At 45.7% G+C, this 19,025-nt stretch overlaps 1 protein-coding gene across 1 annotated transcript in view; it reads left to right on the top strand.

The window, feature by feature from the left end:
• ctdp1 (CTD (carboxy-terminal domain, RNA polymerase II, polypeptide A) phosphatase, subunit 1) overlaps window positions 1-19,025 on the top strand; it is a 299,871-nt gene that overhangs the window by 36,370 nt on the left and 244,476 nt on the right. Inside the window, exons 2-7 of the mRNA XM_080193894.1 lie at window positions 960-1,043; window positions 2,965-3,058; window positions 3,398-3,526; window positions 8,054-8,204; window positions 11,533-11,623; window positions 18,312-18,478. Coding sequence (XP_080050020.1) covers window positions 960-1,043; window positions 2,965-3,058; window positions 3,398-3,526; window positions 8,054-8,204; window positions 11,533-11,623; window positions 18,312-18,478 — 716 coding nt within the window. The remainder of the gene's footprint in view (window positions 1-959; window positions 1,044-2,964; window positions 3,059-3,397; window positions 3,527-8,053; window positions 8,205-11,532; window positions 11,624-18,311; window positions 18,479-19,025) is intronic.

Genomic DNA, 19,025 nt, shown 5'->3' with positions numbered 1-19,025 from the left:
GGGCAGTATGACTTGCAACAATCTGTTTTACAGCAAAGCAAGCTGAAGTTTATTTAGAGTCTATTTCAGGCAGCCCACCCCCCCAACCTGAGACTGCAGAAACAATTCTGGCAAAATGCAGCAAGTAGAGGATAGCTACATCAAATAAGAGTTGCATTTCTTCAGTGCATCTTATCACCTGCTAGATGTCTCAAAGCACTTCACTGCCTAGGGGCAGCACCGCTGCCTCACAGGTCAAAGACCTGGGTTCACTTCAGGCCTCAGGTGACAGTCTGTCTGTGTGGAGTTTGCACATTCTCCCCATGTCTGCATGGGTTTTCTCCAGGTTTCCTCCCATGTCCACATACGTGCGGGTTAGGTAGATTGGTCATGCTAAGTAGCCTCTAAGTATCAGGGGTAACTAGCTAGGGTAAATGCATGGGGTTATGGAGATAAGGCCTGGGTGGGATTGTGGGTCTTTTTTAACAACCAGCGCCTATTCGGGCACACTGAGGGAGAATTTAAATGGCCAATGCACCTAACTAGCACATCTTTTGAAAGAGAGTATTCAGCCCCTCAAACTTGTTCAACTATTCAGTTTGATCATGTTTGGATTCTTTATCTTCATTCTATCTACCTGCTTTGTCCCCTGTTTAAGTTTAAAGTTTATTTATTAGTGTCACAAATAGGGTTACATTAAACCCATCTGTTTTACTAATACCCTTTAGTGAAGGAAATCTGCTGTCCTTGCCTGGCCTGGCCTACACAGCTCCAGAACCATAGCAATGTGGCTGCCTCATTGCCCCCTCTGCAGTGAATCTCCCCCTCAGTTCAAGGGCAATTAGGGATGGACAACAAGTGCTAGCCCTGCCAGTGATGCCTACATCCCGTGAAAACATAAATACAGTCTCAGTAGCAGTTTGTGTTTCTGTTTAATCCTTTGCGCACTTGCTAATTTTTCTCCATTTAATTCTGTGCAGAAGCGTATTGATACGACTCGAGGGATGCAGTCACCCCATTGTTATGAAAGGCCTCTGTGCGGCCTGTGGTCAGGACCTGACACAGTAAGTTCTTTTGTATATTTTTTCTTTGCCTACACACCTTCTAATTGAAGATGGCAGATGGAGTGCAGTAACAAGCCCAGTATCCGAATGTGCTGTTTTCCGAGTCGCCTGTCCCATCTTGTGGTTCATACTTAACCTTTGCTCAGGTAATTTCCTTAATCAATTCACTGAAACACTTCAACATTTCTTGCAGATGTTGGTGCATTGTTTTTAAAGAGGAAATATCGAGTGGCCAACCAGCACATTGGTGGGGTGCAGTTAATACAAAGGCGGCACGGTGGTTGGCACTGCTGCCTCACAGCGCAGGGAACCCAGGTTCAATTCCAGCCTTGGATCACTATCCGTGTAGAGTCTGCACGTTCTCCCCCTGACTGTGTGGGTTTCCTCCAAGTGCTCTGGTTTCCTCCCACAGTGCGAGGTTAGGTTGATTGACCGTGTTAAATTGCCCATTTTGTGTCAGGGATCAGCAGGGTAAATAGGTGGGGTTATGGGATTGTGGTCGGTGCAGAGTCTATGGGCTGAATGGCCTCCTTCTGCACTGTAGGAATTCTGTGAGGATGCATGAAAACATTAATACATTTTACAGAACAAGAATTTCATTGGAAAATTAATTACACTATGGCTATAGTGTGTGGTGGTATATTTGGATCAGAAGTTATATGGAAGATACATATTGCTTTGATAGTGAGTGTGTGTCTGGACAAGTAGAGGAACAAAGAATTGATTGGCCTTGCTAAATTGCCCCTTAGGGTCCAGAATGTGTAGGTTAGAGGGATGAGTGGGAAAAATACGTGGGATTACGTGGTAGGACCGTGGGTGAGGACTTGATGGGCCGATTGGCCTCCTCCTGCACCGTAGGGATTCTGTGAAAACATTGAAGTTATGCTAAGCTTGTCTATTCTTATTTGGAGCATTGTGTACTGTTCCATATCACAACAGTGGTGCCAGTTGTGCTGGAGAAGGGACTAAAAAGATTTACAAAGGTGCTATTTGATCTGAGATGCTGTAAAATGAGGAAAGACTGAGCAGTCAGGGGCCCCTTTCTTCAGAAAGGAGAAGACTGAGAGGTGATAGGGATCTTTAAACTAAACAAAGAGACTGGCCGGATTGCTGAGGAGAAAATATTTCCATTTGTGGGCGCGTGGTCATCAGTATAAGGTCCGCGCTAATACATCCAAAAGCAGGGAGTATAAGAATGATTGCCTGCACCCACTCAGGCACTCGCTCACCCCCACAAACCCACCCAATCGCTCAGCCCCCCCATCCACTCGCTTACTCCCCCCAGTCCCTTGCCCACTCTCCCCTCCCCTCGCTCAGTCCCTCACCTCCTCATTCACCCCTCCACCCCCTCGCACACCCCCCACCCCCCCTCACTCACCCCACAACACCCCCCTTGCTCACCCCCTACCCAGTCGCTCACATTCACACTAGATCCATAAATAGCCAGTGCCACGCTAAGTGGGAGCACCCATTCTGTCCCGGACTGTGTTCCCTGATGAGTGGTGTTGTGCATTTCTCTGACAGCCTGATTGGATAATCCTTAAAGAAATGCGCTGTAGCGCCTGTGTCGGATTGGGTAAGCTTTCAAAGGCAGCGGCAATCTGACCATTATTCCCACTGCCCGGAGTGTCCGGGCCGACATGTCCTTGAGGAGTGGGGGAAGGTATAATCAGGATTGACTTTGGTCTGACATTCCTCCATCCTGGATTGGGAAATAACCTGCTGGCGATCAGTGTTTTTATAAATTCAATTGAGGAAAGTCCCTGGAAACTACCAGAACTCGGGGATTGCACAACATGAATTTCGTCAGAAGAAGTCAGAGAAAGTTGGGATGGAAACTGTATTGTTTACTTTCAATCTGGCCTAAGGCCAGTTTGGAGTTTATGGTGTTCAATCCATTGTTCCAAATTTCCTTTTCCAGATTACAGAAGAAGAATGGGAAGCAGATGGTGCCACTATCCACAGCCACAGTTTCGATGGTTCACAGTGTTCCTGAGCTGATGGTCAGCTCTGAGGTAAGCGCTCAGAGAAGGAAGATCATCCAGCTTGTACTCAATTGTGTGCCCCCGTGGCCCCCTCCCCGCGCCCCCTCTCCCGACTCAGTCAATCACAGTCAACTTGCGAACCAAGCAGCACCCTTTTCTCGTGTAGTATAAATTGTTGCTCCCTTTGAAATTTGGCATTCTTGTGCCTGTCCTGATGTGTGCAAAATGAAAAACTTTGACAGCATGTCTCTTTTTCTCAGCAATTCTGTACTGCCAAATGACCTATATATAGTATGCATGTTATTTGAAAATTGCTGATGTTCTTTCTCCTCCTTTTACATGTCATTTGCCCTGTATCTCCACGTACAGCAAGCTGAACAGTTGGGTCGGGAAGATCAGCAGTGGTTACATAAAAACAGAAAATTAGTCTTGATGGTGGATCTGGATCAGACTTTAATCCACACGACAGAACAATTGTGCCAAAAGATGTCCAATAAGGTGAGGTCCTGATAATAATCTGTCGAAATCTGTAGTTGAACAGCGCGTTTGCATCTTGTTCCAACAACCAGGTAAATCTATGGAGTCTCTGCAGTGCCACAGGAGGGGGCCATTCAGCCTATTGAGTATATGCCATCTCTCTGAAAGAGCATCTTATGCAGGCTTCCCTACCTCTCCTATCTCTATAACCCCACAAATTTACCATGGCAAATCTATCTAACCCGCATATCTTTATGAATAATTTACCATGGCTGATCCACCTAGCCTACACATCTCTGGACACCAAGGGGCAATTTAGCAACGCCAATCCACCTAACCTTCACATCCTTGGACACTAAGGGGCAAATTAGCAAGACCAATCCACCCAACCTGCGTATCTTTGGACACTACGGGACAATTTAGCATGGCCAATCCACCTAACCTACACATCCTTGGACACTACGGGACAATTTAGCAAGACCAATCCACCCAACCTGCATATCTTTGGACACTACGGGACAATTTAGCATGGCCAATCCACCTAACCTACACATCCTTGGACACTACGGGACAATTTAGCATGGCCAATCCACCTAACCTACACATCCTTGGACACTACGGGACAATTTAGCATGGCCAATCCACCTAACCTACACATCCTTGGACACTACGGGACAATTTAGCATGGCCAATCCACCTAACCTGCACATCTTTGGACACTGCAGGACAATTTAGCATGGCCAATCCACCTAACCTACACATCCTTGGATGCTACGGGACAATTTAGCATGGCCAATCCACCTAACCTACACATCCTTGGACGCTACGGGACAATTTAGCATGGCCAATCCACCTAACCTACACATCCTTGGACACTACGGGACAATTTAGCATGGCCAATCCACCTAACCTGCACATCTTTGGACACTACGGGACAATTTAGCATGGCCAATCCACCTAACTTGCACATCTCTGGACAGTAAGGGGCAATTTAGCATAGCCAATCCACCTAACCTGCACATTTTTGGAGTGTTGGAGGAAACTGGAGCACCCAGAGGAAATCCATGGAGACACGGGGAGAATTTGTACACTCCACAGACACACAAGGATCCTGTGCCACCATGGCGCCCAACATATCCCACTTTCTCTGACTGACAGAGATTCACTAAGGAAGAAAAAGATGTAATTCTGTTTTCCTTCAAGGATGCTTTCATGTAGCGAGTGGTTGGGATCTGGAATTCTGAGCATGTGGTGGAAGCATGTTCAATTGAGGTAGTGAAGAGGGAATTGGATTATTAATTAAAGAGGAAGAACAAAGAAAATTACAGCACAGGAACAGGCCCTTCAGCCCTCCAAGCCTGCACTGACAATGCTGCCCGTCTGAACTAAAACCCCATTCCCTGCCAGGGACCATATCCTTCTAGTCCCATCTTATTCATGTACTCGTCAAGACGCTCCTTAAAAGTCACTACCGTGTCTGCTTCCACTACCTCCCCCGGCAATGAGTTCCAGGCACCCACCACTCTCTGTGTAAAAAAATCTGCCTTGTACATCTCCTTTAAAATTTGCCCCTTGCACCTTATACGTACGCCCCCTAGTAATTGACTCTTCCACCCTGGGAAAAAGCTTCTGACTATCCACTTTGTCCATGCCTCTCATAATCTTGTAGACTTCTATCAGGTCTCCCCTCAACCTCCGTCACTCCAGTGAGAACAATCCAAGTTTCCCCAACCTCTCCTCATAGCTAATGCCCTCCATACCAGGCAACATCCTGGTAAATCTTTTCTGTACACTCTCCAAAACCTCCCCATCCTTCTGGTAGTGTGGTGACCAGAATTGAACACAATATTCCAAGTGTGGCCTCACTAAGGTTCTATAAAGCGTCAACATGACTTGCCAATTCTTAAACTCAGTGCCTTGGCTGATAAAAGCAAGCTTGCCATATGTCTTCTTGACTACCTTCTCCACCTGCATTGCCACTTTCAGTGACCTGTACACCCAGATCCGTTTCCCTATCAATACTCCTAAGGGTTCTGCCGTTTACTGTATGAAGAATGTGCAGGGTGTGAAGAAAAGGTGGGAGAATGGCACTATGTTAATTTGCATCATCAGAGAGCCAAATCAAAGGTGGCCTCCTTCTGTGTTGTAAGCACCTGATTATGATGCTGTCCTCATTCCAGCTATTCCTTCTTATCTCTGACCTCTACGATTCATGATATATCTCTATCTACTCTTCTGCTGGTGATTCACCCCTGCAGTCACTAACTTCTTGCGATTGTGCATTTGAGTACCTTACCCCTCGCAGCATGATCATTGCATCTTGACTGACCTCCATGGAGCGTTAGTCTTTTAATTATTTTAATGACATAGATCGCAATCATTTTTTTGCCTCAAATCTCCATTTGCCATTCTTGACCCCTTCGTTTCTTGTAACCCTGAATGGGAAGTTTGCCGTATCTTACATTCCATGTATGGGAGTCTCTTTTGCATTGTTCTGACCCTCATGGACAGGATACAAGTTAACTTTTGTGTTTCTGATTCCTTGCCTATCTATTGTTGGCACCTTTTTTGTCCTTCAGATTAATGTCACAATGACCATGTGAACTGCTCTTCCTTGGCAGTCCTTTGTTGGAATCAAGACTCGTTGCACAGCCTCTTGCTCTAACTCATCTTCCAAAGAATCTCCAAACTATAGAAGCCCCACCTCCCCAGTCTTTGGACTGATTTATTATTGTCACATGTATTAACATACATGTTAATACATGAAAAGTATTGTTTCTTGTGTGCAATACAGACAAAGCATACCATCCATAGAGAGGAAAAGGAGAGAGTGCAGAATGTAGTGTTACAGTCATAGCTAGGGTGCAGAGAAAGATCAATTTAATGCAAAGTAAGTCCATTCAAAAGTCTGATGGCAACAGGGAAGAAGCTGTACTTGAGTCGGTTAGTATGTGACCTCAGACTTTTGTATCTTTTTCCCGACGGACGAAGGTGGAAGGGAGAATGTCCGGGGTGTGTGGGAGTCCTTAATTATACTGGCTGCTTTTCCGAGGCAGCAGGAAGTGTAAATAGTGTCAATGGGTGGGAGGCTGGTTTGCATGTAGTGGCATTGGAGGCAGTTCAGAGGAGGTTCACTAGATTGATTCCAAAGATGAGGGGTTTGTTGTATGGAGAGAGATTGAACAGTTTAGGCCTATACTCTCTGGAATTTAGAAGAATGAGGGGAGATCAAACCGAGGTGTACAAGATGATAAAAGGTATGAATAAAATAGACATAGAGTGGATGCTTCCTCTTGTGGGTCATTCTAGGATGAGAGGGGTAGCAAATTTAAAACAGAGTTGAGGAGAAACTATTTCTCCCAAAAGGCTGTGAATCTGTGGAATTCGCGATCCCGAAGTGCCGTGGATGTTGGGACAGTGAGTAAATTTAAGGAGGAGTTAGACAGATTTTTAATCGGTAATGGGTTGAAGGGTTATGGGGAGAAGGCAGGAAAATGGGGATGAGGAGCATATCAGCCACATCGAATGGCGGCGTGGACTCGATGGGCTGAATGGCCTAATTCTGCTCCTATATCTTATGAATGATGGACTGGGCTTCATTCACGACCCTTTTAACTTGCCTGCAATCTACAAGATGCAGAATCTCGAGCACAGCAACTGCTAATACTGCGTCCAGAATTTCTTCAACATGTATTCTCCTTCTCTGTTCTATGTGGGTGCCTTAATCACTCCACCATTGGTGGCAGTGCCTTCAGCTGCCTCAGCCTCTTACATTGAGCATTGAACTTCCTAAACCTCTCTACTTGTCCCTCAGTTTAAACTGCTCCTTAAACCGTACCTCTCTGGCCCAAGCTTTGTGTTACCTGTGCTAATATGTCCTTATGCTTTTCAGTGCCAAATTCTGTTTGACCATCACTGCTGTGGTGGGATCGACCTTGGGATACTTTGTGTTAAAGGTGCTAGATAAATGCAGGTTGCTGTTGTTCCCTGCACTCCTGACGTAGAGCCTTTCATCTTGACGTACAGTTTTAAGAATAAACTAGGTATAAGCTGTGCCGTAATGAATGCAACATCATTGGAAACTCTCAGTGAAATTCACAATGAATGTCGTAATCTTTTGCTTATTGTATGTTATAGGTTGGGTAGAAGTTTTATGGCTGTCAGTCAATTTCATGGCATATATGATCAGTAATTAACTAGCTTTAATTTCTGAAATAAAAGCAGGAAATGCTGGAAGAACTCAGCAGAACTGGCAGCATCTGTGGAGAGAGAAATGTTAATGTTTCCAGTCCAATAGAACCCTTCTCAGAGTAAATTTAAGGAGGAGTTAGATTTTCATGTGGATTCGAAGCATTAATTCTGTTTCTGTCTCCGCAGATGCCGCTAGACCTGCTGAGTTCTTCCAGCATTTCCTTCTTTTATTTCAGGATGCAGGCATATTTTGGGCTATCACTTCTGTGTTTAAGAGGAAATAGACGGTGCTCTTGCTAATTCTTTGGAATTAATTGGTACAATTTTTAAATGTCTCTTCCTTTAAATCTCCGACAGGGAATATTCCATTTCAGGCTGGGACGGGGAGAGCCAATGCTGCACACTCGGCTACGACCTCACTGTAAAGAGTTTCTCGAAAAAATAGCAAAACTTTACGAGCTGCATGTGTTCACCTTTGGCAGCAGGCTTTATGCGCACACAATTGCAGGTACGTGGTGTACAGTGGCTGAGTGATTTCCCTTCTAGAAATGTTGTGGATTTGGGTTGTGATCTGAAAGTTAGTTACAGAATCACAGAGTCCCTACAGTGCGGAAGGAGGCCATTTGGCCCATCGAGCCTGCACTGACCACAATCCCACCCAGGCCCCATCCCCATAACTCCATGCATTTACCCTAGCTAGTCCCCCTGACACTAAGGGGTGACTTAGCATGGCTAATCCAGCTAACCCGCACATCTGTGGACTGTGGGAGAAAACCGAAGAGCTCAGAGGAAACCCACGCAGACTTGGGGAGAATGTACAATCTTCACACAGACAGTCACCGGAGGCTGGAATTGAACCTGGGCCATGGGCACTGTGAAGCAGCAGTGCTAACCACTGTGCCACCCTTATGAGCAAGACAGACCTTGCGGGAGAATTTTCCTATCCTGCCTGACACGGGAATCGGAGAGGGCAGGGGGTGGACCATACAAAGGTCCGTTGACCACAGGAGGCCGGAAAATTCCGCACCCCAACTTTAAATCCTTCCAGAGATTTGTGTCTTATCGAGTCTGTATGTGTATGTATAGAGTGGGGCAGGAGTTGTCAGAGGCAAGGTCACAGTGTCAAAATAAGTGGGGGGGGGGGGGTGCAGTTTAGAACAGAGTTGAGGAGGAACTTCTTCAATCGAAGGGTGGTGAATCCCTGGAATTCTCTACCCATTGAAGTGGTGGAGGCTACCTCGTTGAATATATTTAAGTCACGGGCAGATAGGTTTCTGATAGGGGAATTAGGGTTATGGGGAGAAAGCGGGAAAGTGGAACTGATCCACTTTAAGATCAGCCATGATCTTATTGAATGGCGGGGCAGGCTTGAAGGGCTAGATGGCCTACTCCTGCTCCAATTTCTTATGTTCTTATGTATTTCGATAAGGTTCAATGTGAACATTGATACATGTTTTGCCTTTATAACAAGTTTCATACCGCGCTGTTAAAGAGAATTGCAACGTTGGAAATGAATGAGCAACACGGAGGCACAGTGGTTAGCACTGCTGCCTCACAGTGCCAGGGACCCGGGTTCAATTCCTGGCTTGGATCACTGGCTGTGTGGCATTTACGCGTTCTCTCTGTGTCTGCATGGGTTTCCTCCACGCACACAAGGGGAGAATGTACAAACTCCACACAGACAGTGATCCAAGCCAGAAATTAAATTCAAGTCATTGGTGCTGTGAGGCAACAGTGCTAGACACCATGCTGCCCCATGCTTTGGGATGGCAAAAACATGGTATTTGGATGGAGCAGGCCAAATGAAATGAATAGCTCTTCTTTCATATTAATTGATGTCGTTACTAAATCATCAAAGTCACAAGTTCTGATAAGATCAGACGTGGCACCCAGACAGTATTGATTTGCTCTGATAAATATCAGTAAAATACAACCTGAACAAAGGAACTCTGTGCCCCATTGTCTGACATTTCATTTATATCTAGCTGTCATATTCCATTCAAATGCTTTTAAGCATCACCCTGCATTTATCAAACTTTCGCCAGAGTTGTGAATGATTTAATTGTAATGTTTCAAATGAACAGTGGGTGGCAGTATCAAACTAAAGATCAGTGATCCTCCAGCAGTCGAAATGAACTAGCCCAGTAAAGATCACCTTCATCTTATCTCCATAGAAGCACAGAATCCCTAATGTGCAAAAGGAGGCCATTTGGTCCTTTTTGCCCTGTTCTCCTAATCCCACGCAAATCCAAAGATGGATTGGCCGTGCTAAATTGCCCTTAGTATCCCAAGATGTGTAGGTTAGAGGAATTAGTGGGATAAATGATGTGTGGGGTTATGGTGTTGGGACAGGTGGTGGGCCTGGATAAGATGTTCTGTCGGAGAGTCAGTGCAGGCTTGATGGGCTGAATGGCTTCCTTTTGCACAGTGGGGTGTTCCATGATTCAATGATTTAGCAAGGCCAATCCACCTAACCTGCACATATTTGAACTGAAACAGGAGCACCCAGAGGAAACTTACGCCGGACGAATGTGCAGACTCCGGACAGACAGTGACCCAGGCCGGGAATCGAACCCTGGTCCCTGGTGCTGTAAGGCAGCAGTGCTAATCACTGTGCCACCAGGTTGCCCTATGGTTCTCAATTGTCAATACTTTCATTTCTCTCTATGCAGAGCGACCACTCGAAATTTGAAACCGTTCAGAAGTTTTGGAAAAGTTTTTAAGCTATTTTGTGCTCTCCCTCTATTTTAAAACATTTTATACTTGCAACACCCAAACCTGACATTCCGCCCCCCCCACCACCTTGTATCCCATAGTTGGCCTTTCAGAATTCCCAATCCTGATGTTTTCGAAGCCGGTTTCAGATGCTAATCTTGCCGGCTGCAGGTGTGTACAGGAAGGCTGGAGAACTCTTTCATTGATCTGCTGAACAAAAGGTAAAAGAATTAAATCATGACAGCCGCGTCCGAAATAGCGCATCCGCAAGGTTGCGGCTGGATCGAGATCTTGGCTGGGATTTTCCAGCCCCGCTGTTTCAGCTGCCCGGCCAAAAGTCCGTTGGACTCTAGCGGGACTGGATGATCGCAGTAGCAGGCGGGACTGCAAAATCCCAGCCCCTGTCCTGTAGCAAGCTGTCGACATGAAGCCAGTTCCATGCATTGATACTTACGTGGCATGGCAGCATAGTGATATAGGATCATACAGTGTGAAAGGAGGCCATTTGGCCCATCAAGACTGCACCAGCTCTCTGAAAGAGCATCTTACCCAGGCCCACCTCCCCATGCCTTATCCCTGTAACCCCACACATTTACCATGGTTAATTCACCTAACCTGCACCTAACCTGGCGCTTTGGAGTCTGGGAGGCAACAGGAGCACCCGGAGGAAATCCATGCAGACGTGGGGAAAATGCGCAAACTCCAGTCACCCAAGGCTGGAATTGAACCCGGGTCCCTGGTGCTATGAGGCAGCAGTGCTAACCACTGTGCCACCGTGCCTGATACTGCTCCTGTGAAGGTGGGGGTGGAGAACTAGCTGAGTTACATCTTTGTACTGTGGGAGGAAACTGGAGCACCTGGAGGGAACCTGCTCGGTTTTGGACTTGAGCCCTCGTGTGATTGAACCAACTGATTCGAAAGGTGCTTGAGTAAAAATGTGTTACTTGGAATTTATCACAGAATTACTTGTATCTGGGGGCTTAGGTTGTCTCTTGAACCTCGCCCTTGAGTCTTATTTGTGTGTGCAACTCTTTAATAGTCCTTGAAATTGATCCATCCAGATGATTTTACTTGGACCCGTGTTAATGACACATCTTGGTTTCTTCTCTGCTTCTTTTAAGGATTTCTGGATCCAGAGAAGAAACTTTTCTCGCATCGGATTTTATCGAGAGATGAGTGTATCGATCCATATTCTAAAACTGGAAATCTACGGTGAGTACCGCACTGATTGGATTTGATTTATTATTGTCACATAGACTCACAGAGGTTTACAGTGCAGAAACAGGCCCTTCGGCCCAACTTGTACATGCTGCCCGGTTTCTACCGTTAAGCTAGTCCCGATTGCCTGCATTTGGCCCACACCTCTATACCCATCTTACCCATGTAACTACCTAAATGCTTTTCAAAAGACAAAATTGTACCTGCATCTGGCAGCTCGTTCCAGACCACCATCTGTGTGAAAGAATTGCTCCTTTGGATCCTTTAGTACCCCTCGCCTCTCATCTTAAACCTGTGCCCTCTAGTTTTAGACTCCCCTATCTGTATATGTATTGGGGTACAGTGAATGATATTGTTTCTTGCACGCTATGCAGACAAAATAGATGCTTCATGGATTGCATAGGGGGGAAAGAAAGGATAGGGTGCAGAATGTAGTTTTGCCAAGGCAGCGGGAAGTGTAGATACAGTCAGTGGATGGGAGGCTGGTTTACATGATGGACTGGGCTACATTCACGATCCTTTGTAATTCCTTGCGGTCTTGGACAGAGCAGGAGCCGTACTAAGCTGTGATAAATCCAGAAAGGATGTTTTCCATGGTGCACCTGTCAAAGTTGGTGAAAGTCGTAATGGACGAGCTGAATTTCCTTAGTTTACTGAGAAATTGGTGGGCTTTCTTAACCATAGCGTCAGTATTGAGAGAGCAGGACAGGTTGGTGATCTGGACACGTAGAAACTGAAGCTCTCAACAATTTCCCCTTCATCCTCATTGATGTAGACAGGGGCATGTTCTCCACTATGCTTCCTGAATTCAATGACTCATGGCTTATAACCCCCATTTCAACAGGGGTTTGATCCAGGTACAGAGTGAATGGCTATTAAACATCAGTTTCTGTATCACCTGTGCACCCTGATTGGAATGGGGGTGAGAGATATCCGCCTTCTCAACCACAGGCTGTAAAATATGCTGCGTAATTATTTATTTTTAATTTATTTGCCACAAGTAAGTTTGCATTAACTCTGCAATGAAGTTACTATGAAAATCCCCGAGTCGCCACACTCTGGTACCTGTTTGGGTACACTGAAGGAGAATTTAGCACGGCCGTTGCACCCAACCAGCACGTCTTTCGGACGGTGGGAGGAAACCGGAGCACCCGGAGGAAACCTACACAGACACGGGGAGAATGTGCAGACTCCACACAGACAGTGACTCAAGCTGGGAATTGAACCTGAGTCCCTGGCGCTGTGAGGCAGCAGTACTAACCTGTGTGCCACTGTGCTGCCCCTGCACCAAGCAGCCCTGTTTCATTTTGAACCCCAACCATCAGCTTGCTCCCCCCCCCCCCCATCCAAATCCCTGATTTTTTTACATATCTGAATGAAATCTCCCCTCGTCCTTCTCTGTTTCATGGAAAACTACCCCAGCCTCTCTGATCTTACCTCGGGAGCTAAAAGTCTGCTGTTGAATCATTGGCGAGAGGGTGGTGTGCCACAGTTGCAGCCACAGTATGCCAGTGTTGGAGGGATGGCATCTTTAAGGTGGTGGACAGGCGGATGTGTTCTTTACCTGAAGCCGTGCACACGATGGGGGGAGAATTCCTGAAGCAGCTAAAATTCCTGAGGTTTAATAGCTGACCATTTTCGGCAAAACTTCTGGATTGGTTACAAGTGTTGGAGCTCACTTACTTAGAAGTAGAATGGGTTTTGCTCAAGCATCTGTGGTTTTCCTCTGGTCAAAATCGTACCACGTACAGGTCCAATACTCAGCAGGAGAGTGGGACACAACAGGGAGCAGATTTGCATTTATATAATGCCTTTCATATCCATAGCCCATTCCACAGCAAAGAATGAGAATGGAATAGTCAGATTTTTTATACTCAAAGGAAGTGTATCGTCTACGTTGAGGCTTCATATGAGGCTGCAGAATCCCTGGGAATCTTTCTCGCAATCTTTTGGTGCCAGATGGGATTGCTTTGGAGCGTGTGTTGCAGAACCTAATTTTTTTCAGATTTACTGAGCTGTTGGCAGAATTGTCTCAGGATCTAGTGTGTTCCACTCACTATGTTGAATCCTGAACTAAACTTGTGGGTGATCTCAGATGTGGTGCTAAGGCCTTGCAAGACTTCAGAGGTGACGTTGAAGGTATTGATTGTAAGATTCAACGGACATCTCTTTGACTACAGTACAGGGTTGTCCCCGTCTCAATGTTCTCACAAAGTACCTCCTGCTTTCCACAAGATTTTAACTTTCCAATCCTTCCATTTTTAAAGAACGAGATTATTTACTGAATGGGTGGTTGATTGTACTCCAAACTCAATAGATTTTGGAGAGGTAGTGAGGGCTGAGAGAAAACAAATACCTTTCCAACATTCTGGAGAAATCACAAAGCAATGACCACAAACATGAGACAGTCACTGATAAATGCGACAATGAGATTAGGAGAAACATCTTTACCCCGGGGCGGTGAGAATGTGGAACGCGGAGTCTTTGAGGCGAGTTGCGTCAATGTACTTAGGGGGAAGTCACATGATAGACACACGAGGATGAAAAAAATTAAAGAGATGGAAAGCTAAGCAAAAGCAACTTGCTTTTCACACAGTAAAACACCTCCGGGTGCTTTACAAGAGGATTATTGAACAAAATTTGACACTGAGCAATAAGGAGGTATTAGGACAGATGATGAGAAGCTTGGTCAGTAAGCTATGTTTTGAAGATCATAGAATCCCTACAGTGCAGAAGGGGGCCGTTTGGTCCATCAAGTCTGCACTGACAACAATCCCATCCTGGTTCTATCCCCGTAACCCTACATATTTACTCTGCTAATCCCCTTGTCACTAATGAACAATTTATCGTGGCCAATCCACCTAACCCGCACATCTTTGGACTGTGGAAGGAAACCAGAGCGTCTGAAGGAAACCCACGCAGACACGGGGAGAACATGCAACCTCCACACAGACAGTGACCGAAGATGACCTTAAGAGAGCGCGAGAGAATGATGGAGAGGTTCAGGGAGGGAATTTACGAGCTTAACATCAAGGTGGCAGAAACCATGGCCGCCATTGATGGGAGAAGGTTCCAGAAATAGGGGAGGAGCAAGAAAATCAACCGATTTGAAAATAAGAAAGAGAACCAGAAGATATGAAAACAGACGCCACAATTTAGCAGCAATGTAAGTCGCTTCCAACGTAATTTATTTAGCTGCTGGGTAGTTCACGGAAAGAATTGGTGTTGGAATATCATTCCTGGAGAAAATGAAGAGATTTTTCTGTATCAGAGGGGATCTGAGTAGAAAATTACTTTGGACTGAGAAGGAAATGAAAACTGTGTTGACGTCAGCCTTGGGACAATACCTGTAGATGGCAGTGTGGTTTGTATTGATGTTGCTTTTGAGTTCCCTGTTCTTAACTTCCCTTGCTCACGGTGAGTTGCCGGTTTTGCTGAGTCACAGAGTGCCTCTTGTTTAGTGAAAGCAAAATACCGCAGACACTGGAAACTGGAAATAAAAGCAGCAAATGCTGGAAAGACTCGGCGGGTCTGTCTGTGGAGAGCGCAAAAGAGAGTTAATGTTTCAGGTCCGAGGTGATTTTTTTTGTGATTGGAAAGAGACAGAGATGTGCTGGTTTTTGTGCCAGTGAAAGTTTTATGTGGTTGAAGAAGTAGGGAGGAGTAGGTGGAGAATATCAGGGATAGGTTGGAAGGCAGGCGAGATTAAATGACTAAGATGCCATGGAACTCAAGACGCAGAATGGTAATGATCGTATAAAGACTGAAGCTTTGCTCCAGAGCAGGTGTTAATAACTGAATAAAGGTCAGCACTGTCTGAAAGCAAAATAGCAGAGCATGATAATAGCAGCAAAAGAGGTCAGCGCTGTCTGTAATCAAACTCATGAAAACAAGATACTGACTGGCATTTGAGTGGTGGGGTTGGCGGAAGCAGTTGGGAATTCGAATTTATGTGGCTGCTGTCTCACAGCACCAGGGACACGGATTTTATTCCAGCTTCGGATTACTGTATGTATAGAATTTGCACATTCTCCTTGTGTCTCTGTGGGTTTCCTCCGGGTGCTCTGGTTTCCTCCCACAGTCCAAAGATGTGCGGTTAAATGGATTGGCCATGCTAAATTGCCCCTAGGAATTAGCAGAGTTATTTTGTGAGGTTATGGGGATAGGGCCTAGGTGTTAGTGTGGTTGGTGCAGACTCGATGGGTGGAATGGCCTCCTTCTGCACTACATGGATTCTTTGGAAGTAATGCAGAATCAATCACAGAAGCTTATCTACTTTGTTACGAGCCTGATGCTTTTCATGGGAATTATGATGTGTTTTACCCCGAGGGGTATGGACGGGGTGGAATAGTGAGAAACAGTTCCCCACTCGAGAGTGTCAAGACCTGGAAGGCACAGATTGAAGATAAGGGGCAACGGAGTAGGAGTGATGCGAGGAAACATTTTTTTCATCAGAGGGTGATGGGAATCTTGAACGAAATTCCTGAGAGGGTGGCGGAGATATTAGAAAGGGAATTGGATTGCTTCCTGACTGGAAAGAATGTGCAAATTTTTGGAGAGAAGGCTGGGAAGTCGGGTTAGGTAGAACGCCCTTTCAGAGAACCAGTGCAGACTCGATGGACTGAATGGCCTCCTCCTGCACTGTAAAAATTTAATTTATAAATGTTATTTATACAGCAGCTCTTCATTTGACTCGTGAGTAATGCTGATTATTAAAAAGTGATTTTATATGTTGGTGATTGTAGTATCATAGAATCTACAGCATGGAAACAGGCTCTTTGGCCCAAACTAGTCTGTGCTGACCAAAATGACTATCTAAGGGGGATTAGAAGGGTGAATAGATGAGGTGATGGCGATAGGGCCTGGGTGGGCTTGTTGTCAGTGCAGGCTCAATGGACCAGTGCCCATCTTTGAACCCCATTTGCCTGCATTTGCCCCATATCCCTCTAAACCTTTCCTATCTACGTATCTATCCAAATGTCTTCTAAATGTTGTCAATGTTCCTGCCTCAACCACTTCCTCCAGCAGCTCATTCCACATATGTACCTCCCTCTGTGTAAAAAAAAAGTTGCTCCTTGGGTTCCCATTAATCCTTTCCCCTCTTACCTCATCTTTCTTTCTCTTCTTACCACCCTACCTTATCTCAAAGAACAGGAAAAGTAAAAAGAACGTTTTTATCCTGGAGGAACTGTTACTCGTCGTCCGTACGTTTAAAATGATGGGTCATATGTAAAGCTATAATTGATATTCTGAATGTAGGAAATGCAAATTAATGCTGTGTTCATTTTAAATGTAGATGAGAGAATATTTTAACATCTGTAATAACACCGAGGGCAGCATTTACTGAACTGCGATAGTACTGCTCATGTTGATAAACTTCCCCATGACTGTTGTTAATCGGCTAACAGAAATAGGTGCGATAGGAATGGGATCTGCAGAGACCACTCACCGTGATTTTGTACTCGCTTTGTTTGATTTTCTTGGCCTGCGAGCAGCATGCGTCAGCCGTGGCTTAGTTGGTCGCTCACTCGCCTCTGAGTCGCGAGGTTCCAGGTTCAATCCCACACCAGGGCTTCAGCACCAAGAATCAAGGGCAGCATGATGGCACTGCAGCCTCACAATGCCAGGGACCCAGGCTCAATTCCGGCCTTGGGTCGCTGTATGTAGTTTGCGGTTTCTTCCTGCCTCCAGCCCGGGTGCTGGGTTTCCTCCCACAGTCCAAAGATGTGAATTGGCCATGCTAAATTGTTAGTGCCAGGGGGATTTGCAGGGTAAATACATGGGGGGGGGTTACAGGGATAGGGCTGCGGTGGGATTGTTGTTGGTGCAGGCCCATTAGGCCAAATGGCCTCCCTTCTGTGCTGCGGGGATTTTATGAAGTTGGTGCTCCCCGGTGCTGTACCAAAGAAGCACTGCAGTGTCGATGGTGCCACCTTTCAGATGATATGAGGTGTCCTCGTGGATGGATCATCCCTAGTGATCTGGCTTTATTCATCCCCAATTATAGAATCTCTACAGTACAAAAGGAGGCCATTTGGCCCATTGAGCCTGCACTGACAACAATCCCACCTAGATCCTATCCCAGTAAACTCATGTATTTATCCTGTTAATCCCCCTGACACTAAGAGGCAATTTAGAATGGCCAATCCCCCTAACCTACACATCTTTGGACTGGCACGCAGACACAGGGAGAACGTACAAACTCCACATAGACTCACCCGAGGCCAGAATTGAACCCACGTCCCTGGCGCCGTGAGGCAGCAGTGCTAACCACCGTGCCGCCCCAGCATCAACATCTCAGGTTATCCGGCCATTATCGCTTTGCTGTTTGTGGGCGTTTGCTGTGTGCAAATTGGCCTTTCCTACATTACCACGACAGTCACTGCACTCCCAAAAAGTGCTTCATTGGCTGCACAGTGCAGTGTCCGGTGGTTGTATAAGTTGTTTATAAATGGAACCCACCAGTTACAAATGAACAGTACTCCCAAATGTTACCCAAAATACCGAGAAAGCAATGATAAATAATATTTCTCAACACCCCCATAATTTCTCAAACTAGCATAGCTGTCCAATTTAATTAGTGTTATTAAAGGGAATTAGGATTTAAATGGAGGAGTACACTTCACACTGCAGTAAAATGTTTACATTTTAGGTACCTGTTTTGTTTTGTTTTCCAACGTAGAAATCTCTTTCCGTGTGGTGACTCAATGGTTTGCATCATTGACGATCGCGAAGATGTTTGGAAGTTTGCCCCTAATCTCATAGCGGTGAAAAAATACACCTACTTTCAAGGGACAGGGGACATCAATGCCCCACCGGGATCAAGGGAGGCTCAGACCAAGAGAAGAGGTAAGTCAACCTGGGAAACACCGTAACGTAGCCCACCTTGAATATCAATCATTTGGAGACAGTGTCAGTTGAATAGATTGACGGGGATGTTACTGGGATTGGAAGGTTTGAATTATAAGGAGAGACTGGGGCTTTTTTTTTTGCCCTGGAGCGTCAGAGGATGAGGGGTTGACTATATAGAGGTTTATAAAATCATGAGGGGCATAGATCAGGTGAATAACCAAGGTCCTTTCCGCAGGGTAGGGAAGTCCAAAACTAGAGGCAAAGGTTTAAGGTGAGAGGCAAAAGATGTAAAAGGGGCCTGAGGGGCACTTTTTTCACATGGTGCATGTATGGTCACAAAGTTACACACGAGGAGAACTCCACATAGACAGTGACCCAAGCCAGGAATCAAACCACCTGCTAACCACCATGCCACCCCAAAATCCCTGCTGACAATTACAAAAAAAAACAGACTTGTATTAAGCAGGCTACCAGATATTCAAGTAGGCACACTTTCTGCAGGGGACAGCTAGTGATCAGGATGAGGAAACTTAGGTGAATTCCC

This window comes from Carcharhinus amblyrhynchos, chromosome 8, assembly GCF_965287045.1.
Source record: "Carcharhinus amblyrhynchos chromosome 8, sCarAmb.v2.hapA, whole genome shotgun sequence".
Taxonomy (NCBI): domain Eukaryota; kingdom Metazoa; phylum Chordata; class Chondrichthyes; order Carcharhiniformes; family Carcharhinidae; genus Carcharhinus; species Carcharhinus amblyrhynchos.
Note: the sequence above shows the minus strand (reverse complement) of the source record. Positions and strands in the feature narration are given on the sequence as shown.